The 24,770-nt window shown below is 65.5% G+C and overlaps 1 protein-coding gene across 3 annotated transcripts; it reads right to left on the reverse strand.

The window, feature by feature from the left end:
• Positions 1-636: 636 nt before the first annotated feature.
• On the reverse strand, positions 637-24,112 carry CAPN15 (calpain 15). Of its 3 annotated transcripts, none has more exons than XM_045072098.1 (13): positions 23,834-24,111; positions 15,202-15,497; positions 6,502-7,963; positions 5,423-5,631; positions 5,167-5,350; positions 4,861-5,084; positions 4,027-4,152; positions 3,803-3,955; positions 3,222-3,383; positions 2,804-3,036; positions 2,536-2,702; positions 2,275-2,453; positions 637-2,197 (listed from the first exon to the last, which is right to left on the reverse strand). In XM_045072098.1, exons 2-13 carry the CDS (start codon positions 15,381-15,383, stop codon positions 2,020-2,022), a joined length of 3,459 nt encoding a protein of 1,152 aa, XP_044928033.1. In that variant the 5' UTR covers positions 15,384-15,497; positions 23,834-24,111; the 3' UTR covers positions 637-2,019. The 3 variants fall into 3 exon arrangements, with proteins under 3 accessions (XP_044928033.1, XP_044928035.1, XP_044928034.1); XM_045072099.1 differs by having other exon boundaries at positions 2,052-2,193; positions 23,834-24,112; XM_045072100.1 differs by lacking the exon at positions 15,202-15,497.
• Positions 24,113-24,770: the final 658 nt, after the last annotated feature.

The following is a 24,770-nucleotide window of genomic DNA, read 5'->3' on the forward strand; positions in this document are numbered from 1 at the left end:
TCTACTCTGCAGCCTCCATGGGGCGGGGGGTGGGGAAGGCTGTGCAAACTGCAGCCAGGGAGCACTCAGCAGGCCTGCCACCCGTGGGACAGGGACGGTGCCCCCCAGAGCGGGCAGGAGGGGACCGAGTAGGAGCAGGACAGCCACCATGCCACCTGCCACCCGTGGGACGGGGTCGGCGCCCCCCAGAGTGGGCAGGAGGGGACCGAGTGGGAGGACAGCTACCATGCCACTTCTCTCCTGTGCACCCCCTTGCTCCATCTGCTCCTGCCTATAGAGCTGAGAGATTCAGACAGCCCCCACCATGCCCGTGAAAGCAGATGTCACACAGGGAGCAGCCGGGCATGGGTGCTGTCCTGTATGCGTGGGGACTGGCCTGCTGACTATGGCATGGTCTGGCCCAAGCCTCTGCCCTGCCCAGACACCCAGGCCTTCAGGGGTGCACGTGAGGCACAAGCCGGGCGTCCCCAAGGCTGCCTGTGAGCACCTCTGGTGCTGGTGAGCCTCGCCCGCCAAGGTACTCCCTGCTCCCCCCAGGGCAGGCTTGGGTGGCCCTTGGGACAGCCCCTGCCTGTGCAGGGGAGGCAGGAATCCAGGGACCCTGGGAGGGGCAGCAGACAGATCCGGAGGCATCAGTACAAAACAAAACGTTTTTATTTGGTCCGTTGGAGCCTGAGTCTGGAAACACCCAAGGAGAACCGTCCTGCAGGGATGGGGACTGACAAGTGATAAAATAGCCTCTGGGTCAGAAGAGCTGGCCGTATGTACAGGGTTAAAAATATTCACAGCTCCGAGTAACAGGAGGGGTACAAAGGAGGCCTGAAAGGGAGTGGCAAGCGTCCCGATGCTTCTCCAGGTGTAAAAGGCCCCCAAGCGCTCCAGGGCTGCCCACGGCCTGGGCACAACAGGACACTGAGGCCAGGTGGGCCCCCAGGAAGCTGGCCTCCGATGTCCGAGGGCAGAAGCAGGACTCCAGCCTGACAGCAGCCTCCAGGGAGGACGCCCGAGCAGTCACGGAGCTGCTCGACTCCCTGGGCTTCTGAGGTGGGGGAGGAGCTGGGAGGGGCTGCTGGGGCCTACCTCTGCCTGGACAGCGAGGCCCAGGATTGCTGTGGGACCCTGGTCCTCCCGGCAGAGGTCAGGTGGTGTGAGGACAAAACACCTCACATCACAGCAGTCCGGGGCCGGGGCCTGGCTAGACCCTGCCCCACAGTCCCTGGCCTCCAGCCCCTGGGGCATGGCTTCTTCACTCCTGGCAGGAGGTCCAGGAATTGCATAGTGTCGTCAGAGGGGCAGCTGGGACCTTCCCCATCCCGGCCCTGAGCCCGTGGCCGCCAGCCACCTGCCTCCCGGGACACGCTGCTGGGACTCTAGGGAACCCCACTTGCCTTGAGGAGGCCAGGGGGCAGGGAAATGTGCTCTGGGGACAAGCTGAGGACAGAAGGCTCCTGTTGTCATGTCCCATGAAGGGGTGGACCCTGCTCTCATCCTGGGATCCATCTCTGACCCCCACCGATGGGGGGTGGTCCCTGCTCACTCTGGGGGTCCAGCCTCCATCCCAGAGGAGATGGCTGCTGTCACCCTGGGGGTCCAGCCTGAACCCTGCAAGGGAGTGACCCCTGCTCCCACTCTGGGGTCCCAGCCTCTGACCTGCCCAGATTCAGTTCTAGGAGTGAGGCTCCCAGCAGCCTCCTCCAGGTAGGAAGCCCCCCGCCCCTAGGGAAAGAGAAGCCTCACCGTGGCTGGGACCGTCTGAACCCAGCCTGCAGGCGGCTGGTCCCAGGGGTGGGCACACAGGCCCGGCCGGGCACACAGGCCCCACCGCTCCAGGCAGGTTGGAGGTATTCTGCTCTTGCGGCTGGGAGGCCCTGGGCAGGAGGGAGGGGCGGGGAGGAAGGCCTAGGGGAAGCTACTACAGCTAGTGGCTCCCTGGGCGGGGTCCTGAGATTCTGATTCAAGCGTCCTCTGTTGGGGTCTCCCTCATAAAGTGCGCGTTGGGGGGCTGGGAAGGTGGGGTAGTCACAGAGGCCGGGGGCCATGCAGGCCAGCGACTTCGGGCGTGAGAGGGGGGCTGTGGGTGCCCCTGGAGGTTGTCCAGTCACTGAGGAAGGCCTGCGCAGCCTTGCGGTGCGCCAGGCGGTGGGTGATGGAGAAGCCCGCGTTGCCCTCCAGCTGGGACAGGATCACCAGGACCTGCCTGGGGGAGGGGGCCGGTGAGGGCCAGCGGAAGCCAGGTGAGGGGGCGGGGCGGGGGCCGGGCGGGGCGGGGCCCACCTGTGCAGCGGGGGCACGCTGTCCTGCGTGCGCAGGCTGCCGCGTGTGGACACCACGTTGAAGCTGTCGGAGCAGTCGCACTGCACATGCAGGTAGGACTTGGGGTGCCGGTTCTCCACCACCACGATGAGGCCCGCCCAGCCGTGCGTCAGGTAGTAGCAGGTCATGCCCTCGCGTCCCTGGCCATAGACCGAGCAGGAATGGGCTGGGGCGGCGGCTCCTTCCCCGTCCCCCTCCCCCGGGATCCTGCCGGCCGCCCACCTCGTGCCGCTCGCCCCGGCTCTCGGTGAGCAGGATGATGGCGTCGGCCAGCGTGGTTGGCTGGGCCTCCACGGGCTCCACCATGACCAGCCTCGAGCTGTACACGGCCAGCACATGGCCGGGCGGCTGCGGGCTGCAGCGCGGGACCCCTGCCGAGGGGCTGGAGGCTGCGGGGAGGGGCGGAGGAGGCGGGGGGCGGGCGTGTGAGCGCAGGCGGGCACGCGCAGCGCTCGGTGCGGCGGGGCGGGGTGCGCGGGTGCGCGGTTACCCTGCGTGCTGGCCGGGGGGCCCGGCGCGGCGGGGCTCCAGTGGTTGAAGGCACAGCACACCACGGCGTACTCGCCGGGCTCCAGCATCACGTCGCAGTTGACGAACTTCTTGACGGCGCGCTTGCTGTGGGCCAGCAGGCGGCCCAGGCTCAGGCGGCCCCCACTGCCGAACGACGCACGGAACACCAGGACGCACAGGTCCAGGAGGTGGCTGTCCACCGAGTCTGCGCGCCTGCGGTCCGGGGACGAAGGCGGTCAGCGCAGGGGCTGCGCAGCTCGGCCGTGCGCGCCCCTCACACCCCGACCAGGCACTCGCCCGCTGGAGCTCACCATCCTAGCCCGCCCCCAGCGTAGCCCCGCCCTGCCCCGCTCACCAGCCTACCCCCTCCCACCCAGCCCCTACCCCGCCCCGCCCACCTGCTGCCCTCCTGGAAGAGGGCGAACTCCAGGGACGCGCGCTCCAGCACCGTGAGAGCAGTTACCCCCACCGGCCCGCTGGCAGAGCTGGGAAAGCAGCCCTGCACACGCGCCTCCTGCCAGTCCGAGTGCACCTTGCAGATGTCCACGGAGTCGAAGTACCTACACAGCGAGAGGGCAGCCCCACTGGGCAGCTCGCATCCCAGCTCAGGCCCAGGTTACTTCCTGTCCCCGCTCCACTCCCTGCCCCAGGGCGCCCTCCCAATCTCCAGGGACCCGCGTCTGGGAAGCCCGGGTGCTGGCTCTTGCCCGAGGACACCACCAGGGGGCACCCGGTCCCAAGTCTGATGGGAGGGCTAGTGAGGCTGGTGAGCCCGGGGTGTCGAAGCCCTCCACTCCACCCCCCCACACACCCCCGCCCCGCCCCTGTGCTGAGCTGGATTCAGAGAGGTACAGGTGGGCTCCCCAGGGCAGGGCACCACACGCTGGGACGAGGGGAGCAGCCAAGGGGAAGGTGGCAGGAACAAGGGGATGGCCACGGGGCAGGCACCGTACACCCGCAGCCCGCAGTGCCCAGCTACCTGATGAAGTCGCTGTACTCCATCCAGAAGACGCCCTCGCTGCTGCCGTGCGGCATAAGCTCGCTGCGCAGGTGCCCCGGCCAGTGTGGCCACTCGTCTGACCAGCTGCCATTCCAGGAGAAGCGGCCCCACGGGTTCCGGAGGCGCAGGAGCCTGTGGACCACAGGGCTCAGGGCCACGACCATGCCTGCCGCGGTCTCCACCACACGTCCACCCGGCCCTACCTGGAGCCCTGGACATCGCGGACGTCCAGGATGGAGTAGGCGTGGCGGGGACGCAGGCCCAGGCTCTCGTAGGCAGCGTCATCCACCTTCATGTTGCCCCCCCCACAGGAGGCACCCATGAGGAACCTGTGTGGGCAGAGCAGCCTCACTGACTGGGGGCCCCTCAGTACCCGGCGACCTCTGCTGGCCCTGCCCCCCTCCCCGCAGTGGGGAGGTGCTGCACCCGTGTGGGGGGTAGGAGGTGGGGAGTAGGGGGAGTGGAAGGTAGGGGGCCCTTCTGCCTGTTGGGTCCCCTGAGAGATGTGGGACCCAGGAAGTGCTGGCCCAGCCCCCTCCACTATGGTCCCGAAGCTCAGAGGCCTTGGGCTGGGGGTTGGGCAGGCCCTCAGCCCTCCAAGGGGAGCAATGGTGTCCAGTACCAGCCGAAAGCACAAGGTCTTGGCACTGAGGAGCCGTCACTCCCAGACTTAAGATTCCGGGCCCTCCCCACAGACACATTGGCCAGCGTGTGGCAGGTCTCAGAGGGCAGACCCCACTCCCACCAGGTGCCTCTGTGGGGCTCTCTCCACGCAGTTCCAAGCGGGCGCTGGCGGTCACCACAGGCCCAGCTGAGGCAGAGGCCAACGGGCAGCGTCCTGCCTGTCCCCCATGCCACCTGGGCAGGCCAGACCCTCGGCCCGGCAGCGAGGGGTGCCAGTGACACTGGAGACGCAGGCTGTGAGTCAGAGGCCGCTCGCCCTGCTCGTCCCACCGCTCTAGGCCCCGGCCCGGCTGTCCCCTCGCCTCGCCTCTCCTCCCAACTCTGCTGACCGCCACAGCGCCCGCCCCTCTTACCCAGCCTCCTTAGAACTCAGCATTTTGGCCCAGATGAGGTCAGTGTCAACGGGCTCCTCGCGGGGGTTAGTGGAGCTGACCTGCAGCGCCAGGCTCTCACAGGGGGCGCCGGTGAGTGTGGCCAGGCCTTCGATGGCGCGCCCCGCCTGGAGGGCAAAGTAGGAGCCGTGCAGCTTGGCCAGCGCCTTCTCGATGAGGGCCACCCATAGCTGCTTCCGCTGAGCCTATGGGAGAGGCTGGAGTCGAGAGGCCTGACGCTTGTCGCCCCACCATGTCCCTCCCCCGCCCGCCCGCCCGCCCCGCCACCTGGGAGAAGAGGAGGAAGCCGGCCTCGTCACAGGGCAGCATGTCGTCCACCAGCACCGTCGTCCACGTGCCGTCCTTGCACAGCCGCACCTGGTAGGCGCCTTCGGCGCACAGGCTGCGTGTGACCATCACCCGCTCCACCAGGTCGGGCCGCTCGGCCAGCACGGCCAGTGCACTCAGGAACCTGCACAGAGCCGGGGCGGTGAGCACCGGGGGCCTGCGTGCCATCCAGCCCCACCGCAGGCACCCAGCTCACCAGCAGTTCCCCAGCAGCCCCTGCAGGATGTCCGAGGGCCGGAGGGTGTGGAACACAGACCACGAGGTGCCCTGGTCCCTGGACACGGAGCAGTTGATCTCGTGGGGACGCAGCCACTGCCGCACACGCTGCTGGACGCTGTCGCCCGCAGGGAAGCCCACGGATGTGGGCCCAGGGGGGAAGCTGTCGTCCACGAAGTTCACGCTGTTCTGCAGGGGCCGTGACCTCACATTCAGGCTCCCCCTGGCTGCGCCAGACCCACTACCCGGGAGACTGGCCCGAAAATGCTCCAGAAGGGAGAGGGTGGGGGTGTGCAGCCAGCCCAAGGGCTGTGGAGGGCTCAGCCAGGGCTTGTGTGGGCCACGCCACCCTGTGTGGGCCTGGGGAACGGCAGCCCCTGGGACACCGCATAGCCCCAGCCCGGAGGCCACAGGGGCAGTGTGCATGGGCAGCCAGGAATCCGGATGGCTCCCCCAGCTGTGGATGCCCCGGTGGGAGAAGCAGGGACATGGCTTGGATGCAAAGCCAGGACCTGAGACTCCAGTGTCCGGCTGGGTGGCTGACGGTGACAATGGGGACAGACAGCCCCTCCAACTGACCCTGGGGGCAGTGCTGCCCTGGACTCTGGCCTCCCCAACACCCGCAAGAGCAGAAGAGTGTGAGGGAGTGTCACGTCCCGTTTCAGCAGGAGGAAGCATGGGGCCCGCCTGCTGGGACGAAGCCTCCACCCACATCCTCCCCTCCTGGGGCTTCACCATCTGTGCGACATCGCCTGAGAAGGGTCAGGAGCGCAGACCACGGGGTCACGGACCCTCGTGGGTACAGAGAAGGAAGGGGCAAGACGCGGGGAACAGGGACCGGGCTGCTTCTCCAAGCCTGAGGACAGAGGTGCCGGCCTCCTCTGGCTTCCCTCTGCCACTGACCAGGAGCCCCCCCAGACTCCTCCCTACAGAAGGGACACCAGGGAAGGATGAGAGCGTGAATGCACTGACTGGGGGACCAAAGACATGCCCAGAGAGGAGCCCATGGGAAGGGGAGAGCTGGCCTTGGGGCGTCGACACCGTCCTGGGGGCACTCACCTCCCGGCAGAAGGCCACAATGTTTTCCCAGAGGGCCTTGGCCTCCCCCTCGTCTGTCTGCCGCCGCTTCTCCACGTGTATGCTCTCCCTGCGCCTCAGGGGCGCCACGCCCCGGCGCTGGGCCACCAGGAGCTGGGGCGTATGACAAGCGGCACAGTGCTTGGCCCGCGGCGCGTTGAGCAGGGTGCAGGCAGGGCAGGCCCACTGGCTCGGGCGCTCGGTGGGCAGCACGGGGAGGGGGCCGCCAGGCCTGTGGGCGGTGCAGGGCCCGGACCTGTCGGCACTGCAGTCGGGGCAGCGGCCGGGGGGCTCGCCATGCTCCTGGAAGCCATGCAGCTTAGAGCAGCCGCACGCTGTGCACCTGGGGGCCGCCGTGGGGTTCTTGAGCGTGCACTTGGCGCACGACCAGGTGGTGAAGTCGGGGCTGGAGGGGCTGGCCGGCTTGTAGCGCACCGTGTCCCCGGCCAGGTCGATGACGTCGCTGCTGGGCGCGGCACCACAGGCCTCGCAGCGGACTGGGCTGGAATGCCCGGGCGCAGAGCAGGAGCCACACCGGGGCCGTGCCAGGCTGCCCTCAGTGGCCTCCTCCTCCAGCATGCCCAGCCGCTTGCTGGACAGCAGCTCCGCCAGGCGGGAGGCTCCGGCCACAGTCCGCCCCGGGCCCTGGGGGAGCCCCTTGGAGCCGGCAGAGGAAGAAGGCTGGGGAGCCTCAGGCACCAGTGGCTGCAGCTGGGGGGGGACCTCACGGCGGCTACGAGGCACTGGGTTGTTCTGCAGGGGGGGCGAGAAGGGGCTGAAGGAGGGTGCCCGGGGGGGCTCTTGGTCAGTGGCAGAGGGAGGGTCAGCTTCGGCGCCTTCCCCGGGCTGGGCTGGGGCAGCTATAACGTGGAAGCCAGCGGGGGCCACGACCTCGGGGACCACCAGGGCCTCAGGAGGGATCCTGGGCAGTGAGAGTTTCCGGGGACCCCCACAGGCGGAGCAGGAGCTGGCCACAGGTGTGTTGTGCAGGGTGCAGCGTTGGCAGGCCCAGCCGCTCCCGGGCTCGGCCGCCCCCTCCTGCTCCTCCTTCTCCTCCTCCTCCTCCTCTTCGTCGGGCTGCCCCCGGGCCGGCTCTGCAGACACCAGCCCCACTGTCCTCCCAGGACCGGCTTCCTCCTTGCAGCTGCCCCTGGGCTCTGCCAGGACCCCGTTGATGACAGGCAGCAGGGAGGCACGAGGCACAGGCTCTGGGGCAAAGCCACACACCTCACAAGTCTCCTTGCCCAGGAAGTTCCGGAATGTGCAGCGGGCGCAGGGCCATTTCTGCTCCTCCACACTGAGCCTGAGGATGTGGTCAAGGTCAGGCTTGTGCCGCGGGGCCTCGCAGATGGAGCACTGGCGCTGGCCAGCCGGGTTCAGGAAGGTGCAGCGCGCACATGACCACTCCCCAACTGTGGCCATGGACCCAGGCGAGTGTGTGTGGCTGCAAGGGAAGGTCCCGGTCAGTGGAGGCCCAGGAAGGGGCCCAAGTCTCCACCTGGGACGAGGGGTCCCAGGATCAGGCCCAAGAAGCAGGCTCTGAGGGGTTTGAGGACATGAGGAGTTGGGGGGCCCCCAGGGGACCTCACAGGTCTGTCCTTAGACCCCTCCTGGAGGCAGAGGGATGGGGCGGAACCACATGGTCCTAGTGGCCATGGGGCCCTGCTGGGGAGGCGGTCTTTGATCAGTCCCAGCAAAGCGCCCATGTGAACTTCCTCGACAGGTAAAGGGCGCCCTTAAAAACCCACAGCAAACGTCACAGCGTGGACACTCTGCGTGCCTCCCTCCCAAGACCAGGAGCTCAGCGCTGCCGGTCAGCGCTGGACCAGAGACCCAGCCAGAGCAACTCGGCGGGAAAGAGATGAAAGGTATCCAACTGGAAATGAAGAAGTAAAACTACCTCTGTTTGCACATGGAGTGATCCTACACACAGAATTCCCCAAAGTCCACCAACAAAAATGACTAGAGCTAATAAATGAATCCAGTGACATCGTATGGCATGAGACTGACACGTAACCATCAGTGCTTTCCACGCCAGCAACGAAGAGCTCAACAGCCCAGAGAAAGGAAGTTAGAAGAACAGTATGACTTCATCTAAAATAACCGAGGGATACGTTTTAAAAAGGAGAAAACTCGGGGCACCTGGGTGGCTCAGTGGGTTAAGCCTCAGGTCATGATCTCAGGGTCCTGGGATTGAGCCCCACATCGGGCTCTCTGCTCAGCAGGGAGCCTGCTCCCCCCCCCCTTGCCTGCTTGTGATCTCTGTCTGTCAAATAAGTAAATAAAATCTTTGCAAGAAAAAAGAAAAAATTCTGGGGGCCCCTGGGTGGCTCCGTCGGTGAAGCCTCTGCCTTCAGCTCAGGTCCTGGGATGGAGGCCGACACGGGGCTCTGTGCTCAGTGGGGAGCCTGCTGGAGGTTCTCTCCTCCTGCGCCTGTGCCCAGCCCCAGCTCACACATGCTCTCTCTCTCTCAAAATAAGTAAAATCTTAATTTCTGTGACATTGAATTTGACAATGGCTAATTGGATGTGACACCAAAAGGACAGGCAGATAAAGGAAAAAACTGGACTTCATCAAGGCGAGGAACTTCCACGCTTCAAAGGGCCCAGCTGAAAAAATACGAGAATTCGTAAGAGAAAATATTTACGAATCAGGTCTGGCTCCAGAAAACATAAAGAACCCTCGCAACTGAGCAACCACAAGGACGCTTTTCAGAAAAACAGGCGAAGGGCCGGAGCAGTCATGTCTCCAGAGGACACACCAGTGGCCGTGGAAGCACGTGGGAAGACGGAAACGTGCTCAGCATTGCTAGCCACCAGGAAAACGCAAACCTGATGTGGGAGACCCCACTTCACACCCGCTGCGGCTGGGGAGCACCCAAATAGCAGGGGACGGCAGGGGACGGCAGGGGACGGCAAGGGACGGCAGGGGACGGCAAGGGACGGCAGGGGACGGCAAGGGACAGCAGGGGCCGCAGAGCTCTCCCCCGCCCCACCTCTGTGCCAGCAGCCTGGCGGCCTCTCCCGATAAACAGTCACCACCCCACCCTGCAATTCCACTCCTGGGCACACACCCCGAAGGACCGGGAACTGGTGCCCTGGTGTGCATACATACACTCAGAGCAGGTCCACGCACGACAACTCAGACACTGTCAGCAAACAAACAGGTAAAGGAGATGTGGAACGTTATTCAGCCACATAACGAGACTCTGATACATGTTCAGTGAGAGAAGCCAGACACAAAAGACTGCACGTTCCAGGAGTCCATGCACACAGAACCCTTATGGCAGAGGATCCGAGGCGGTGTGAAGCCCAGTGGGCCCCAGGGCCCGGAAGTTCTGTAAGGAACACAGGTGACACAGACATGTAGGGACGGGGTAGAGGGACGGACGCATACTGTGAATGTGCCTCGTGCCCTCTGAAACAGTTCTTTCATGTCATATGAACTTCAGCTCAAAAAAACCAAAAACAAAACCAAAGTGAGGGCTGGAGGGGAGGGCTAGGGCACAAATTGGGGAGGGGCACCCTGACTCAGGGCTGCCGGTTGGATCCCCTAACCAACTGCCTGTGTGGTCTTTCTGGGGACCTCTGGGCTGGTATCTGACCACAAAAAAGCAATCCAGCAGCGCTGGAGACCCACGCACTGGGCACATTCCTGCTGAGCCCAGGCCACACGTGGGTCGTGGAGGGCCACGCTGTCCCCGGAGGGGCGGGCCCTCTCCACTTACCTGTCTGCTGCCAACCCAGACCGCTGAGCCCTACGTGCCTGGTCCTGCAGCAGCACGCGCCAGCACTGGGGTGGCCCCAGCGGGGAAGCTTGCTTTGCACCCGGCAGTCCCATGCGGCTGTAGCAGGGAGCTGTCCCCCCAGGGAGATCACTGGGGACCTGGGGCAAGGGATGTCCAAAGGCAAACTAGGTGGGAGAAAGGGCAGGGACCCCTCTGCTGGGAACCTGTCCCAAAGTGCTGGCAACACCCAAGCCTGGGAGAGTGAGTCCCTCCTGGGCTGGGCGGCTGCAGGACTCGTGACACTGGGAAGAGTGCCCCGCCCCACCTGGGGGTCCTGTCCCACGTCAGAGCTGTGCTTCAGGGGCAGGCAGACCCTCATGCCCTTGTCCCAAGGGATGGCCATGCACCCCACCCGTGCCAGGTAAGGACAGGGACATGGTCCTCCACAAGTGGCTGTCTAGGCCTGTGGCACGTGTGTATGTGTGTGTATGTACACGCGTGGGTGTGTGTGGACGCATCTAGTGCAGCGGGAGGGCAGTGCCGGTGGGTGCTCCTGGCTCCTCCGGCCTGATGTGGGTCCATGTCTGGGGGCGGTGCCATCCCCTTGACCTGCACGGGCTACCCCGGGCACGAGGAGGGGTCTCCACAGCAGGACAGCATCTCTGTGGACTGCAGCTGCTCTCCCTGGCAGAGATGTCAATTTCTTAACGAGACACGAAGCCTTGGCTTCTGACACTGGGTTTACACCAAACCCTTCTGACTCAGGAAGAAAACTTGCCTCTTCAAAACAAAAAAACCAAAAACCTCTCTGAGCAACAAGATTACTTCCCAGGGCCCAGGGCCCTTCGCGGCCTGCATGGCCGAGGGCCACGAGCTCCCACAGCCTGGCCACGGATGGGCCACGGCGAGTAGGCGGGGCCATGCTAGGCTGCGCGACAGGGGTGTGTGGCACCAGCTGGGGGGGCAGGCCAGCTTTGGCCTTCGTTTCTGTGCTGTGAAAAGCCTAAGAAATCTTCCTGGAGACCAGGGAAGGGCCCACAGTCAAGATGTGGGTCACAGCGGGTACCCACAAGTGGCTTCCACCCTGGTTCCCTAGTGGGGATACCCACTCGTCTGACACGCTGCAGGCCATCTGCCCATGGGAGGGGCATCCAGAGAACAGACTCAGGGCCCGTCCTCCATGCAGGAGAGGGGAGGACACCCCTCCTAGGGCACACCTGCCCTTGGCTCAAGGGCTCTGGGGACTCTGGACGCACTGAGCAAGGCCAGGCTGGGGAGGGAAGGGGCCCAATGCCTGTCTACCCTCCTAACCCACCAGCTGCCCGGTCCATGGCCTGGGTGCAGCTGCACAAGAGGCACGTGTCCCCGGGTGCTGGCCAGGGGACACTGGTGGGACAGGGCCGGTGTCACAACCATCACAGTGGATAAAAGCACATCAGGGAGAGGTGTCTGGGTGGCTCAGTTGGTTAAAGCCTCTGCCTTTGGCTCGGATCATGATCTCAGGGTCCTGGGATCGAGCCCCGCATCGGGCTCTCTGCTCAGCCGGGGACCTGCTTCCATCCCTCTCTCTCTGCCTGCCTCTCTGCCTATTTGTGATCTCTGTCAAATAAATAAATAAAATCTTAAAAGGCTTATACGGAAACAGTGCCTATGACTCAAATTTCGCCCTGGGGACACAGAGGCACCCCTGGTTAGAGTAAGGCTTCCGGCGCTTGCCACAGGGGTGCAGGGGCTCCCAGGACAGGCGGTGGTGGTGGCGCTATGCTTCCTCTCCGACCCTGCAGCCCACAGCGAAGTGGCTCCAGGGTCAGTGAATGCATGACCAGAGGAGCCTGAAATGCCCCCTGACCTTCATCTCCCTTGGCATCCCTTCTGACTCCACAACCCTGGGGTCCACCCAACATGATGCAGGGCGGGAGCTGAGGGCTTGGGAGACACGCAGAGAGGCCAGAGCACCCCACCAGCCTGGGAGGAAATAGCAGCGTGGGGAACCCTGAGCCAAGTCCAACTCCAATGAAAAGCAAGTCCAAACCCCGTGACACCACCTCCTCCAAGGCACAGATTGAGTCACGGCTGGGAGAAACCAGCTGCCCAGGGAAAGAAAGGCCATGTCAACGGGAAATTGAGGCAGCTGTCCAGAAAACCCCAACACCACATTGGTGTCCTCCATCATCTGGTGACTGCTCTGGAGTCCCTTTCGGGGCAGTGTCAGGTCTCCCTAGCACCCGGGACACAAGCCTGCAAGAACGCAGAAGCTTCTGGTCACCACTGTGGGGGCGGCTCAGTCCCAGGGCGATGCCTCTCCTCCCCAGAGACAGCGGCGAGCAGTGAGTGGTGTCCACACACAAGGACCTCAGTGAAGCCGCCACACCCAAAGGTCTGGCTGCCCTGATGGCTGTGGCTGCCTGACCTCTGACCCCTGTGGCTGTGAGGTGCGTCCGCGCGCCTCCCTCTGGGGCCCCCTCAGCCAGCCTTGTGTCATGCTCCTCACTCCTGTGTCCCCACAGGTTGTAGGCGATGCCAGCCACGTGCATTGCTTAGGGATCAGGGAGAGCAGCTACCGAGCCTGGCGGTGGGTTATGGGGACACGCCCACAACGTGGCTCTCCCAGCTTCCTTGGGGCAATGGAGTGGTTCCAGCCAAGGAGGCAGTGAGCCCAGACGTGGGGGCAGGAGCCGCAGTGCTGCTGGCTTCTTCACAGGGCGTCCTGGCCCCCCGTGCCAGGCAGAGCACCACACACGTGTACGCCTGTAACCACGTGCCCAGGTGTGCGTGTGGGGCGGGGTCCTGTCGCAGTGGCTGTGTGTGGCTCTGGCCTTTCTGCCCCCCATCCTGCCATCTGCCTTGCCCAGCTGCCCCCACAGCTCCCTGCACCGGCCGACTGTCTTCTCATCCCCAGTCTGGACATCTGTGAATTTCTCAAGGTCGTTTGCAGTGTCTCCTCCGGCTTCGCCTGCTGCTCCCAGTGGCTGATGTGGACTGACCCTGGGTCTGGCCGGCTGCAGAGGGTGATGGGAAGGGGCCGCTCGTCCCCCAGCCCAGGGGTAGGAGCATGGCAGGAGGCCAGGAGAATGAGAAAGTTCGACTGGGTTCCGCAGTGTGTGCCAGGATCCAAAGTGACACGCATCCTTGGGTGTGGGGCAGAAGGAGCTGCCTGGAAAATCCCGCAGGGTCTATACCCAGCCTGCTGCTTCCCGGTGTGGGGAGAGCCCCTCCCAGGACCCAGAAGTTCTATTCCTAGCGGTTTATCTTAAGGAGATAATGAGAATTTGTAAAAACCATGTGGACAGATGAAGGCATGGGAAGCTACAAATCAGACCACCTGGGGACGCTGGCCCCCACCCGCCAGGGTGTCTAGAATCACACAGGCAGATGGCCCTGAGTGCTGGCCAGGACGGGGAGGAACGAGAGCTCTCCCCTATCGCACTGGTGGGGACGGGAAGTGGTGCACCGCGGCAGAAAACAGCCTGGCAGTGTCGTAGAAACTTAGAGGGTTTCCACTGCAGCAGCTGCCTCCGGGTCCTGCCTCAGCGAAAACGAGTCCGCACAAAATCCTACATGTGAATACTTTCACAGCAGCACAGGTCATCAAATCCAAGTGGAAACAACCAAATGTCCGTTAACTGAGGGATGGCTGCCACAGACCAGGGTCTGTCCCTACAACAGGCATTTATGATTTGGCCACGAAAGGAACGAAGCTCGGGCGCCCGCCCCCGTGGCTAGGGCCTGACAGTATTTTGCCTTGTGAGAGGCCAGGCACAGAAGGTGTTCTAGGGTTCCCCTCGTAGGACGTTTCCAGAAAAGGCACATCTACAGGCAAGAGGCAGGGTGGCTACCTGGGGAAGGGAGGCAAACAGCAGGGGCCCAGGGGGAGACGTGGTCGTGAGCTACTCTAGAAGTGGTCACGACCAAAGCCGCAGAGCCATGCGCTCAGGGGCAGGGGACAAAAGCACACAAGTCCCACCTCATGCCAGCTGTTTCAGAAAGACACAGACGTCCATTAGTGCATCACTGACGCCGGCATGAGGCAGCAGAGGAAATGTCCAACAACCCACGTTGCCGGCTCTGGCCCCTCACCAGCCATGAAGCCCCCAGTGCCTCCTGCTGACTCCTCTGGCGCCTCCCAGGCACCTTATCTGCTGGCTCAGGCCTTGGGGCCCACGCCATCCCAGAAGAGACCCCCATTAGGACCCTGCCTGCTGTCCAGACACCAGGAAAACTGTGCTACATGAGGACGCTTGGTCTACGGGAAGTGGCGGCCAAGCATACCATAGCAGGTGCCTTCGAGAGAGGGCAAGCCCGTTGCCACTGCCTATCCCTGGGGCCAGAGGAACCCTGAGTATGTGCTGAGTGGCGGGGGCCCCTCTGCAGCAATGTCATGGGAGGGGCTAAAGGCAGGGGTGGGATGTCAGGGCCCAGCACCCCCAGGCCTGAGCAGTGGGGCTGCCCCACACCAGTCATCCCAGAACTCCCGAGGGGAGGCTCGCCAGCTGATCCGAAGGGCAGTGTAGGCTGAGAGACCCGTGCGGAGCCTGGCCATGACCGCGGTTGGAGGAAGCTGGCACAGGAAGGTCCGCCAGCGCAGCGGCACCCCTCACCAGGGAGGGGCCGGGGGCTGGTGGCCTCCCCTGCACCCTCACTCCAAGCACAAAGCTCCAGAAGCAGCTTCAGCGGACGCAGCTCCCTGAGCGAGCCACATGCCCCGCAGGAAGGCCACCCCGTCCCTGTCCCAACAGCAGCCGCCAGCCAGGCCAAGGCTCCCATGGCCCGGCTTCCTGGGGAGGGCTGCAGCAACCCCAGAGCCTCTCAAGCCGTGGGCCTTTTGGGGAAAGCAACTTGCCAAAGGATTCTCGGAAACGGGACCCCATTTCTGCAAGCCCCTCTCCTCTGGCTGGGAAGGGGCCACCCTGACAGAACAGCACCCCCGTCCCTCGGGCCCCGCCCCCTTTCTTACCTTCGAGCCCGGGGACGCAGGGGCTGGTGAGGCCGGGTGACCAGGGCACCACCCCAGACAGGCCCCCCAGGGCCGCTCCTACACCAGCTGGCTGCTGCAGGGGGCCCGGGGTAAGGCGGTCCCCCGGGGAAGCCGTGGTCCGACTCGGTCTCGGTGGCCAGCGAGGAGGCGGAGCTCCCCATGGCCCCCGCGGTGGCGGCCGCGCAGAGACCCGGGCCTGGTCACACGCGGCCCACAGTGGGCGAGCTGGAGCATGGAGGGAGGATGGCGCCCACGCCGGAGACAGGGCGGCTGGGCTGCTCCATCACACAACAGAGATAAACACAGAGAGAGAATAAAGAGAAACAGGAGAAACAGCATGACTCACAGGAAAGAAGCCCCCAGAGCCTGGGGGGGCTCCCCAGTGCGCTAGCGGCCTCGGGGACCCAGGACCCACAGCTGGGGTCCCGGCAGAGTGGAGGTACAGGGCTGCAGTGGCTAGCCCGAGGCCCGCCCTGCCACCAGCGCCCCTGCTCTGCTCCTGAGATCCGACCCCAACCCCTCAACTGCCCAGAGGGGCTGGCCACGTGTCCACTTGCCGGGCTTCAAAGGGAGTCACACCCCTACTGAGAAAACACCACACGGTCACGCTTTACTGCAGAAAAAAGAACCCGGGAGCATTTGGCCAAACGGAATGGAGAAACAAGCAAGCGCGTGCAGCAGAGCTGGGACAGCGGTGGTGGGGGGGGAGGGTTTGCCGAATGCCCACGTAGCCCAGAGGAGACCCCCAGGGCTCCGAGGCCGGCAGAGAATGGCTACCACATCCCTTCCAGAGCCTTCCAGAGGGAAAGCCTCCCCAGCCCTGGGGAGAGATGGGTGACTCAGGAAGGACCCGGGGATGGTCTGGGTTCAGGGGAGACCATCTGACGCCCATGGGTTGAGCAGGAGGCCCCTCTGCTCGATCCAGACAAGGCAAGTCCCAGACAGGCTCAGGGCCAAGCAGAACCGGCGGCACGCTCGGCTCTCGGGGCTGGGGGTCGAGGGACACAGGAGGAGGGGGCCGGGGTCGGAGAAGCCTGGGCCCCTGACCCAGAGAAGCTCTGGCCAGATCAGTCAAGTCCCCTGCGCAGCGACAGAATTCACCCAGACGGCCTTTACTCCGAGGAATGGGGACATGCGTGAGACAGGGCGGCGCCCACCCTGACCAGCCCAGCGGCCTCGCTGGTTCCCTGCCCCTCAGGCCTACTCAGAGGGCCCCAGAAGGGCCGAAGAGAGGAGGCAGAGGCCCCGTGGCCTGCGAAACTGACACCGTCCCCATAGCACCCAAAGGAACGTCTGTCGGCGCCGACCCACGGGAGCCCCACGGGAGCCACGGGTGCCTTTCCCAGCCATCTAGCAGCCAGTGAAGAAGGTTAGAGAGATAAAAGGAATCTAGAAGACGCATCTTATGTAACCCCACATCCAAAATATCTCCGTGCCGGCCCGAGATTTAGGTGAAACCACGTGTGGGCTACGTGACACTGCGCTCAGTCGAGATGTTTGCACTCTGCTGTGGTCACGCTCCTCTTGTTGTGGGGAGCCACACTCGAGCCAGCAGTCCCGCTTGCCAGTGCCTTCCACACTGGGCAGCTCACCAGCGGTCGGTTCCTTCTCAGCCAGGGTCACTGCAGACACCGGCCTCTCCCGGGGTTCCAGGTCAGACCCCAACAGCCCCTCGGATGCCTGAGCTCGCCCACGTGGGAGCCCCTCGTGGGAAGAGCCTGAGCATTTCCGATGCTCCTTTCACAGCCAAACCCTGGGCAGATGGAGGGTACATGAGGGCAGAGGAGGCCGGAGGGGGCGCCAGGCTCATGGGAGGTGTCGTGGGACAGAACTGCTGGCACTTGGCTCCAGGGCCATCATGGTCCTGACAAAGAGCTCTGCCCATGGCCCCGGGAGGGTGAGGTGGTGGGTAGATGGTGCTGTCGCCACATCCGTCCCATGCAGGCAGAGCCGAGGGCAAACCGGCCCTGAGGCTTAGTGAGGACATGGCCCCGGGCTTCCCAGGGCTGCTACCAGGCTGCTTGCAGCACACCAAGGACTCACCTGTTCCTCCCGAATGCCCTAACCTGGGGCAGTGAGGGCTTGGGGAGAATGCCAGCCCCCCATCCCTGCCCGGGGCCCCCAAGCCCTTCAGCAGCTGCACCCTGTGCCCCAGCTTCCCGATAGACCTTCAGGAACTCTGACCCTACAGGCCCTGTCTGGGGCAGGTGGGAGGCCCGTCCAGGGGTGGGCCATATGGTGGCAGCCCAGTCCCTTTGGAGAGGGCAGAGGCAACACAGGTCCCTGTTCCCGCGGGCCAGAAGGGCAAATGCTCCCTAGAGAGCAGCCAGCTCAGGAGGGCCCATCTGGGGATCTTCCACCTGGAGGTGGTGAGAGGACCTGGGCATAGACCCCATGAATGTGTGCCCTGGCTGAGCAGGGCTCCCCAGGGGCCAACCCCTGTGCTACCCCAAGAGGCCCACCTGCACAGGGCAGTGTGCGGGGAGCTCTTGCCAGGCAGGGCGGCCCGTCCCTGGCTCACATCCTGGCTCCGTGTCAGAATGACTGGGCACGGAGACACTTGCACACCCTGCTCCCCGGCCTTGCAATTTGAGACAAAGCCAGGTGAGGGCTTCCCGCAGGGCAGAGCAAACCTGATCACCGGGGACAAATGTCACGCAGCCCTCTTCCCCGGCAGGGCCTGCTGGTTGGACAAATCCCCCCCCGGGGCTGCCTGCCTCCCCGAGGTGGGCACACGGGCCATAGGCCAGCCCCATGGACACTGGGGACTCGCCATCCATTGCTCTGTGCATTTCTACTCATTTCACGAACACCCGTCTGGCCTCCGTGGGGTGCGAGGTCCCAGCAACGTCTGAACCCTGCGCACTTAGGGCGCACCTTCTTGCTGCTGTGCCTTCACAGGTCTCTGGGTAGAAGCCAGAGCGGACGCCAGTCTCCTATTGGGGAACGGAGCAGGGTGCTGGGCAACATGGCGCCACGGGCAATGCTCCTATCTGCGGCCCGATGGGCCATCCCTGTCCTCCATGCCCTCATTTGGGAGCTGCTGCCCTAGATTTAAACGGGGCGGTGGCCTCCATCGGCCTCAGGGAACCGCGGGGCGGGGCTGCAGTGCCAGCCCCAGAAGGTGTTCGCCACCAGGAGGACTAGCGGGTCCCCGCCGCCTCGGGAGAGCAGATGCCTGGCACGGCCCTCCAAGGGAACAGCGGGGCACGATCCTGCAGAGTGAGGAGCACAGGGGCCAGCGGGGATGACCCCTCCTTAAGCCCCACGTGGGGAGCACCTATGTTGGTCACGGCAAGCAGCACCCCCCAGCCCTCACCCTAGCCCACCTGCGCGTCCCTGCCCCTGTGGGCCCCGAGAGGGTCAGGCGCTGAACTGCAAGGACACAGGCACGTTGTTGCCGCCAAGTGAGAACTCACCAGGCAAATGAAGGCCAGAGAGGGGAACACAGTGTGGGCCTCACCCCAGATCCCATTCTGTCTCACGCCTGGGGGGCACAAACAGTCAGTCCCATGGTGCTAGGGCCCCTGCGTCCTGTGTGACAACGGTCTGGGCTCCGCGAGGGCACACGGCGCTTGCTGATGCCTCTTCCCGTGCGCACATGCCCCCCCCCCCCCCCCCCAACACGTCCGCGCTGTGTGTGCTCCCCACGCCGTGTCCCAGTTCACACAACACCCCCCCCCGAGATCTCATGGGCATGCATCTCCCCGTCTGAGGGTAACCGGCCTGCACAAACTGCAGCAACCCTGCCAGGCAGCCTGAACTCAGCCCCAGGATGGGCACAGGGGAGGGACAGGGACAGCAGTCTGCGGGGAGGGAACCTTGTGCCTGAAGGGCCACCCCGCCAAAGCCCAGAATGCACCCACCAGACACGAGGCTGAGTGCGAGTGGCCTGGTGCTCCCCCTGTAGCCTGAGGGTGGGAGGCTCCGGCCTGAGGGAGTCAGGCCCGACCCACCCAGGGAGGTCCAGACCTCAACCTCCCTGCGGCCCTGGACTGGTAGCAGAACACCCTCCCTCAGGTCACAGGACCAGGGACGACCCGTCAGGCGTGTGGAGGGTCCTCTGGGGGGAGGAAACACCAAAGGCGTTGCAGACGTGGCCTGGCGAGACACATGTGCTTTGCAGCTTGCCCTGCAAAGACAGGACCACAGTCTCACGCCTCACATGCTGTCAAGGCAGGGGTCCGGGAAGCAGGTCTGGGGGGATGGCAGACAGAGGCCAGGGAATTGCCGCAGGGAGAGGGCCCCGCCACTCCGTGAGCAACCTACAGCCCAGATGCACACACAGCCCCGGGGAAGGAGCTCTCCTGGTGCAGCAGATGCCAGACCCTCCCCAGGCACATCACCTGGACGCCACTCCCTTTCCTGGAAGGTTCTGGACTCTGGCCAGGACTGTAGTCCCACTCCCAGGTTTATCAGCACTGAGCCAGAGTTCATTGGAGTGAGTGCCAACTTGGTCCAGGCTCCGTCTCCACCTCTGGACATGTGGGCCTGGACAAGGAGTGAACCTCAGTCACCCTGGGCGCGCTCCCATGGCTGGTGGCCCAAGGGCTGTGTCCCTTTAGATGCTACATATGTTCCTTACCCAGAGGAGGCTGGAGGCTCTGGAGCAGCCACGTTGCTCAGCCAGCGCCTCGCTGCCTAGTAGTGTGGGAGAGCAGCTCTGCTCTCCTTAGCATTCAAGGACCCTGGTGGGGAGGGGCATGTACTCTCCCCTCAGGTCCTTCAGACCGAACAAGGGCCCAGGCTCCACCTCGCTGTGGCCTCCGCCACTGGCTCACCGTGGCCCTCCGGCGAACACCGAGGCCAGCCACCCCCACCTGCTGGCCCCAGAGCCTGTGCCCCAAGAGGTGACATCACCACCCTGCTGACCTCAGAGAGCCAGGTCTCAGGGTTAAGGCTGTGGGCTCTGGGAGGGTACCCAGCACTTCCTGTGAGAAAACCCGAGAGGGACAGGGCTCTGTCCCAAACCCTTGCCCTCCAGACCAGGAGCTGCTGCCTGAGCACACTACAGGATGGTCACTCTTGGCACTTCTGGACTCTCCCTTGTCTCAGGCCCTGAAGTCCCCACAGGTTCCGGCAGCCGTCGGGGCTCCTCGCCATGCAGCTTACCCCCCATCCCCCGCCGGCTTCCTGGGCACATCGGGGCACCAAGGTGGGAGGGGAGGAGATGGGCCTCTCAAACCAGACGCACACGCACGCCTGGGGGCCAGGGCTGCCCACACAGAGGGGACAGGGTGGCTGCACGTCCCTTTGTGTCAGTGTCCTACAGCACCTGTCGCGCATCACAAGAAAGGAAACGAACTACGTTTCCCACAGTGGCGTTTTCAGAGGAACAGGGACGTCCTCATGATCCCCTAGTCTGTGAGTCTGACACCGTGGAACATCTGACTGTCCTTTCTCCGGAGAGGGGACCGGCAGCAGACGCGCAACCTCACTTGGGGCACTTCAGTGCTTCTGCTCGCCAGCAGGCAGCAGAAGCAGCCTTGCGCCCGGTAACCTCAGGCCTCACTGGCAGCACAGGTTCCCGGGGGTCATCAGCTCACCCCAAGGGAGGAAGATGGGGAGCTGGAGAGCCGTGGGGACCAGGCAGCATGAGCTTGGAGCTCTCTGCAGCCACCTTTCCGGACCAGCGGGCTCTAGAACATACTGCCTCTCCTGCTGACTGGAGGGGAGTCGCAGCTGAGGGTGGAAGGTCCTGCGGTTCGAGGGCCACTGAATTCCAAAGGGCACGGGTGGATGTGGAAGGGACGGAGTGCAAGGAGGGACTGGCTCTGCTTCGGGTCTGGGCCGGGGCAGCCAAGGAGGAGCAGGAAGCTGAGCCCAGGCCTCCTTCGGACACAGGCACTGGCTGGGTGACAGCGCTGAGCTGCAGCTATCGACCTGCTCTCCCAGTGCTGCCCCTGCGGCACCATCCAGGCCCGTCCCCCAGCCTGGCCACCGGACAGGTGGGCGCAGAGCTCCCCTCCATCGTGGGGAGTAGTGCAAGCAGGGTGTGGGGCGGCGGCCAAAGCGTGACGCCAGGTACCGGCACGGGAGGCAGGGAGGCCGCAACACGCCTGCGCTCGGCTCAGTCCCCTGCGGATCCACCCCTGGTGCCCAGACAAGTCCCTGCAGGAGGGAGCAAGCCATGGACCTCCCCACCGGCCCCTCCTGGGCTGTATGCACTGGGCCGGGACACCCCTCAGTTCTCCCGCAGCCCCCCGGCCCCCTGCGCCTGCCCCTCCTTGTGCTGGTGGCACCGACGCGGCTGTCTGCTGAGCCCCTGCTCAGACCCTTCCCCAGGCCGCGACCAGGACCCACAGAATGACAGGGCCTCTGCGCTCAAGAGGTGGAGGCAGCCCAGCCTCACCCCACAGCCTCCTTCCCGCTCATTCTGAGAGGACGGAAGCCAGTAAGTCCACTCCTCAACCCAGAAAGGCCGTGGGGTGCCATTGCGGACGGCTCATGATGATTGGAGCCGCCTGCCAGCACAGCACCGGCAGAGGCTGTTCCCTGCCCACCCGCTTCGTATGGACGGGATGACGCTGAGCACCGGGCGTCTGTGTGTGCATGGTGGCTGAGACGGGGTCCAAGCTCGGCACAGGTCGCCTGGCCCTTCTCAGCAGAGTAGGAAGGAAGGAAGGTGGAGGAGCCTAGTCCTGGCAGAGCAGCTTGGCTGAAGAGATTAAGGCACAGACACCATCACAGTCCTGCTCTGAGACATTTCTGGGCACCGGTGCTGAGGAAGCAGAGAAGCGGGGGCAGCAGGACCTAAGGGACAAGCGGCCAGCAGGTGTCAGGGGAGAGTGGGAGCAGGCCTGACCCCAGCGCTTGCTCTGCACACCCAGGGCCGAGAGCCCTTGCTTGGGGTCTGGGCCGTGGCTTCTGAAGCCCGATAAAGCGACCCCCCAGGCCAGCCCGCACGTCCCCACGGCTCTGGGCTGCGCTCTGCAGCCTCTCAGCCCGGTGCGGGGCCACGGGACACCCGCGGGTGCGTGTGACCAGTCACCAGAGCCAGGTTCCTGAGAGTGTCCCCACAGTTCTCATGTGACCAGGCCCCCATGCTTCCAGCACCTTCTGTGCCGGGGGCAGCACGCGGTGGGGGGCGCGGTCTGTGCCCAGACTGCAAGACGGCCAGGGCTGCCCCTCGGGCTCTGCGCCCACCGTGGGGTTTGGGCCGTGATACCCCGCGTGGTTCCTAAGGGAGAGGGATTTTGGCGCAAGGGGGCACGTCCTTCCGGTGCCCGGCTTAAGACCCACACGGGAGGCCGAGCGGGCAGAGGGCCGTCCAAAGGCAGCCCCGCGGGCCAGACACTAGCAGCTACAGCCCCCGGTGGCCCTGGCCTCCGCCTGCTGGTCTGAAAGCCCGGCTGAGCCCGGTGCTAGCCGCCACAGGGGCTGGGAGAGCTGTGCACAGGCCGGAACACGGGGAGCGCCCGCCAGCGGCACCGCAGTCTGGCCGGCCCAGCGGGCCTCTCCGGTGGAGGGCGGCGGACTCGGGACCCGCTGCGGCGGCCCTCAGCGCCCATGGCCCGTGGGAGCCTGCCTAGCGGTGCTGTCCCTGAGCCTCGGCCCAGCAGGGCTTGAACTGGGCTCTCAGGGGGTCACGAGGTCACCAGCCAGTCTGCTGGGGAGCAGCACCAGAGAGGTCCGATGCAGAAGGAAGGGACAGAAGTGCCCTTTAGGGAGCAGGATGACCTGACAGGACGTCAGAGGTGCCCAACCCAAGGCCAGGCCCAGCCGGCTTCCTGCAGGACGACTCTGCGCCTGGCACTGCCCAGCACTGCCTGGCAGCTCCCCCGCCTGCCACAGGCCCCCATCTTTCAGTTCTCTCTCGCCAGGTCTGTAGAGGGATGGATGACCCCCGCCTCCTGCTGGGGCTGTTTCTGCTGACCAGGGGAATCTGGACATGACATAGCCGACCCTCACAGCCCTCCCCGCAGGGCCCCAGTGCAGCCCCCAGTCCCCCCCCACCCCCGACCCAGCGGCCCGCAGCTCCTCCGCAGGACCCCAAACTCCGGGCCTGGGCTCGCAGGAGTCCTGCTCACCAGCTCCCGCGCAGTCAGGGGCTGCCCCTACAGCCTCGCGGTCAGGGCCACTGGGGCCCACGAGGGTGCCCTGGTCAGAAGCGAAGGGAGGCCCGCAGGAAGAGGCAGGGGCCACCCAGCCGCCCGGCCAACCTTCCCCGGAGTCCCCCGCCCCCCTCCCCAACTCCGCCGCGGCCGGAGCGCCGCCCCCAGTGGAACAGGGAACAGGGAAGTGTGGGGCGGCCGACAGGCGCCGCCCCCGGGAAGTGCCCGCGGTCCCTCCGCGGGGGGCACCGGGGGACACTCCCCGCAACGCCGGCGGGGGCAGAACGCGCCTGGACCGTAAGGGCACTCAAGGACAGGCCGGGGCCGGGGCCGCGTCCCGCGTCCGCAGCACCCCGGGGCTGGCCTCCCGGCGACCCAGACGACCCGGGTCCGCGCCCGCTCCCCTCTCGGGCGGCGCCCCCAGCCCGGCCCGGGCTCCGGCCCGAGCTCGGGGCGCGCCGCTGGGGTGCGGGTGGGGGCAGCCCCCCGGTGGCGAGGCTCCGGCGCGGGTCCAGGCTTCGCCCCCGGCCCAGCCCGGCCCTGTCGGCCGGACTCACCTCCGCAACCAGGCGGCGCCTCCTCAGTCCCCGCGGCCCGGGCGGCGCGGCCCCAGGCCTGCTCGCCTGCGCCGGCCGCTCCACAACTTCTGCCGCCGGCCTCCCGCGCTGAGTGGCGGAGCAGCCGCGCGCCGGGCCCGGCCCCAACCCGGCCCGCGTCCGGCGCCCGCTCTACGCCGCCTCCGTAGCGTAGCGCCCGGCCGGGGCCCCGCGGCTACACCGCGCCTGAGGCGCACACCGCGCTGTGAATTGCGCGCGTGGACTACCGCTCCCACAGGGCCGCGCGACGTCTCCAGGCCGGAAGCTCGGGGCGGGGCCCGGCGCGATGCGGATCGGGAGTTGTAGTCCTCGGATGTCCGCCAACAGACGCGGCGATCGGCTCCCTCCCCGGGTCCGCCGACTTCCCGGGCCGCTCCGCCCACCGGCCCCGCTGGAGACGGCCGAGCCCAGGGCTCCAGGCGGCGCTGCGTGTCGGGTTGTTGGAGCGGCGGAAGGGATGCTTCGAGGACAGAACTGCGACTACTACTCCCAGAACGTCACGCGCGGGAGAAAGGGGCGGGGCCTTCATCCAGCCCCAGTCCCTGCGCTTCCGGCTGCGCCTCGCAGTCCGAGACACCGGGCTCTGGCCGCTTCTCCCGGTCGCCTGGGCGAGCAGCCAGCTCTTCCCTGGCTCCCAGGTGTCCACCGGGTCCGCACAGCTGCGTAGCGCCCTCCCAGGGTCTCCCGACACCCCCTACCCCCCGCCCTCCAGCTGCCCCAGACCCCCTGCTCGGTTCCCCTCCAGGCTCCGGGGTCCCTGGCGCCCGTTTGGTGGGACCTACCTGGGTGGAGCCGCGGCCTTGGCACTTCCAGCGTGACCCTGTCACATTACTTCCGTGGGCCTCGGTTTCCTCCTCGGTACAAGACGGCGGAACGTGCCGGCATCCGCGGAGCGCTC

This window comes from Mustela putorius, unplaced genomic scaffold (genome assembly GCF_011764305.1).
Source record: "Mustela putorius furo isolate JIRA1106 unplaced genomic scaffold, ASM1176430v1.1 tig00004007_pilon_pilon_pilon, whole genome shotgun sequence".
Lineage (NCBI taxonomy): Eukaryota > Metazoa > Chordata > Mammalia > Carnivora > Mustelidae > Mustela > Mustela putorius.

Bases quoted from the DNA above. Each gene is read 5' to 3' on its own strand.
- CAPN15 (XM_045072098.1), bottom strand. From the start codon at position 15,383: ATGGGGAGCTCCGCCTCCTCGCTGGCCACCGAGACCGAGTCGGACCAC. The intron at 7,964-15,201 runs GTAAGAAAGGGG...CTTCCCTTGCAG, and splicing joins CTGCGTCCCCGGGCTCGAAG to CCACACACACTCGCCTGGGT. The intron at 5,351-5,422 runs GTGAGCTGGGTG...GGCTCTGTGCAG, and splicing joins GGGCTGCTGGGGAACTGCTG to GTTCCTGAGTGCACTGGCCG.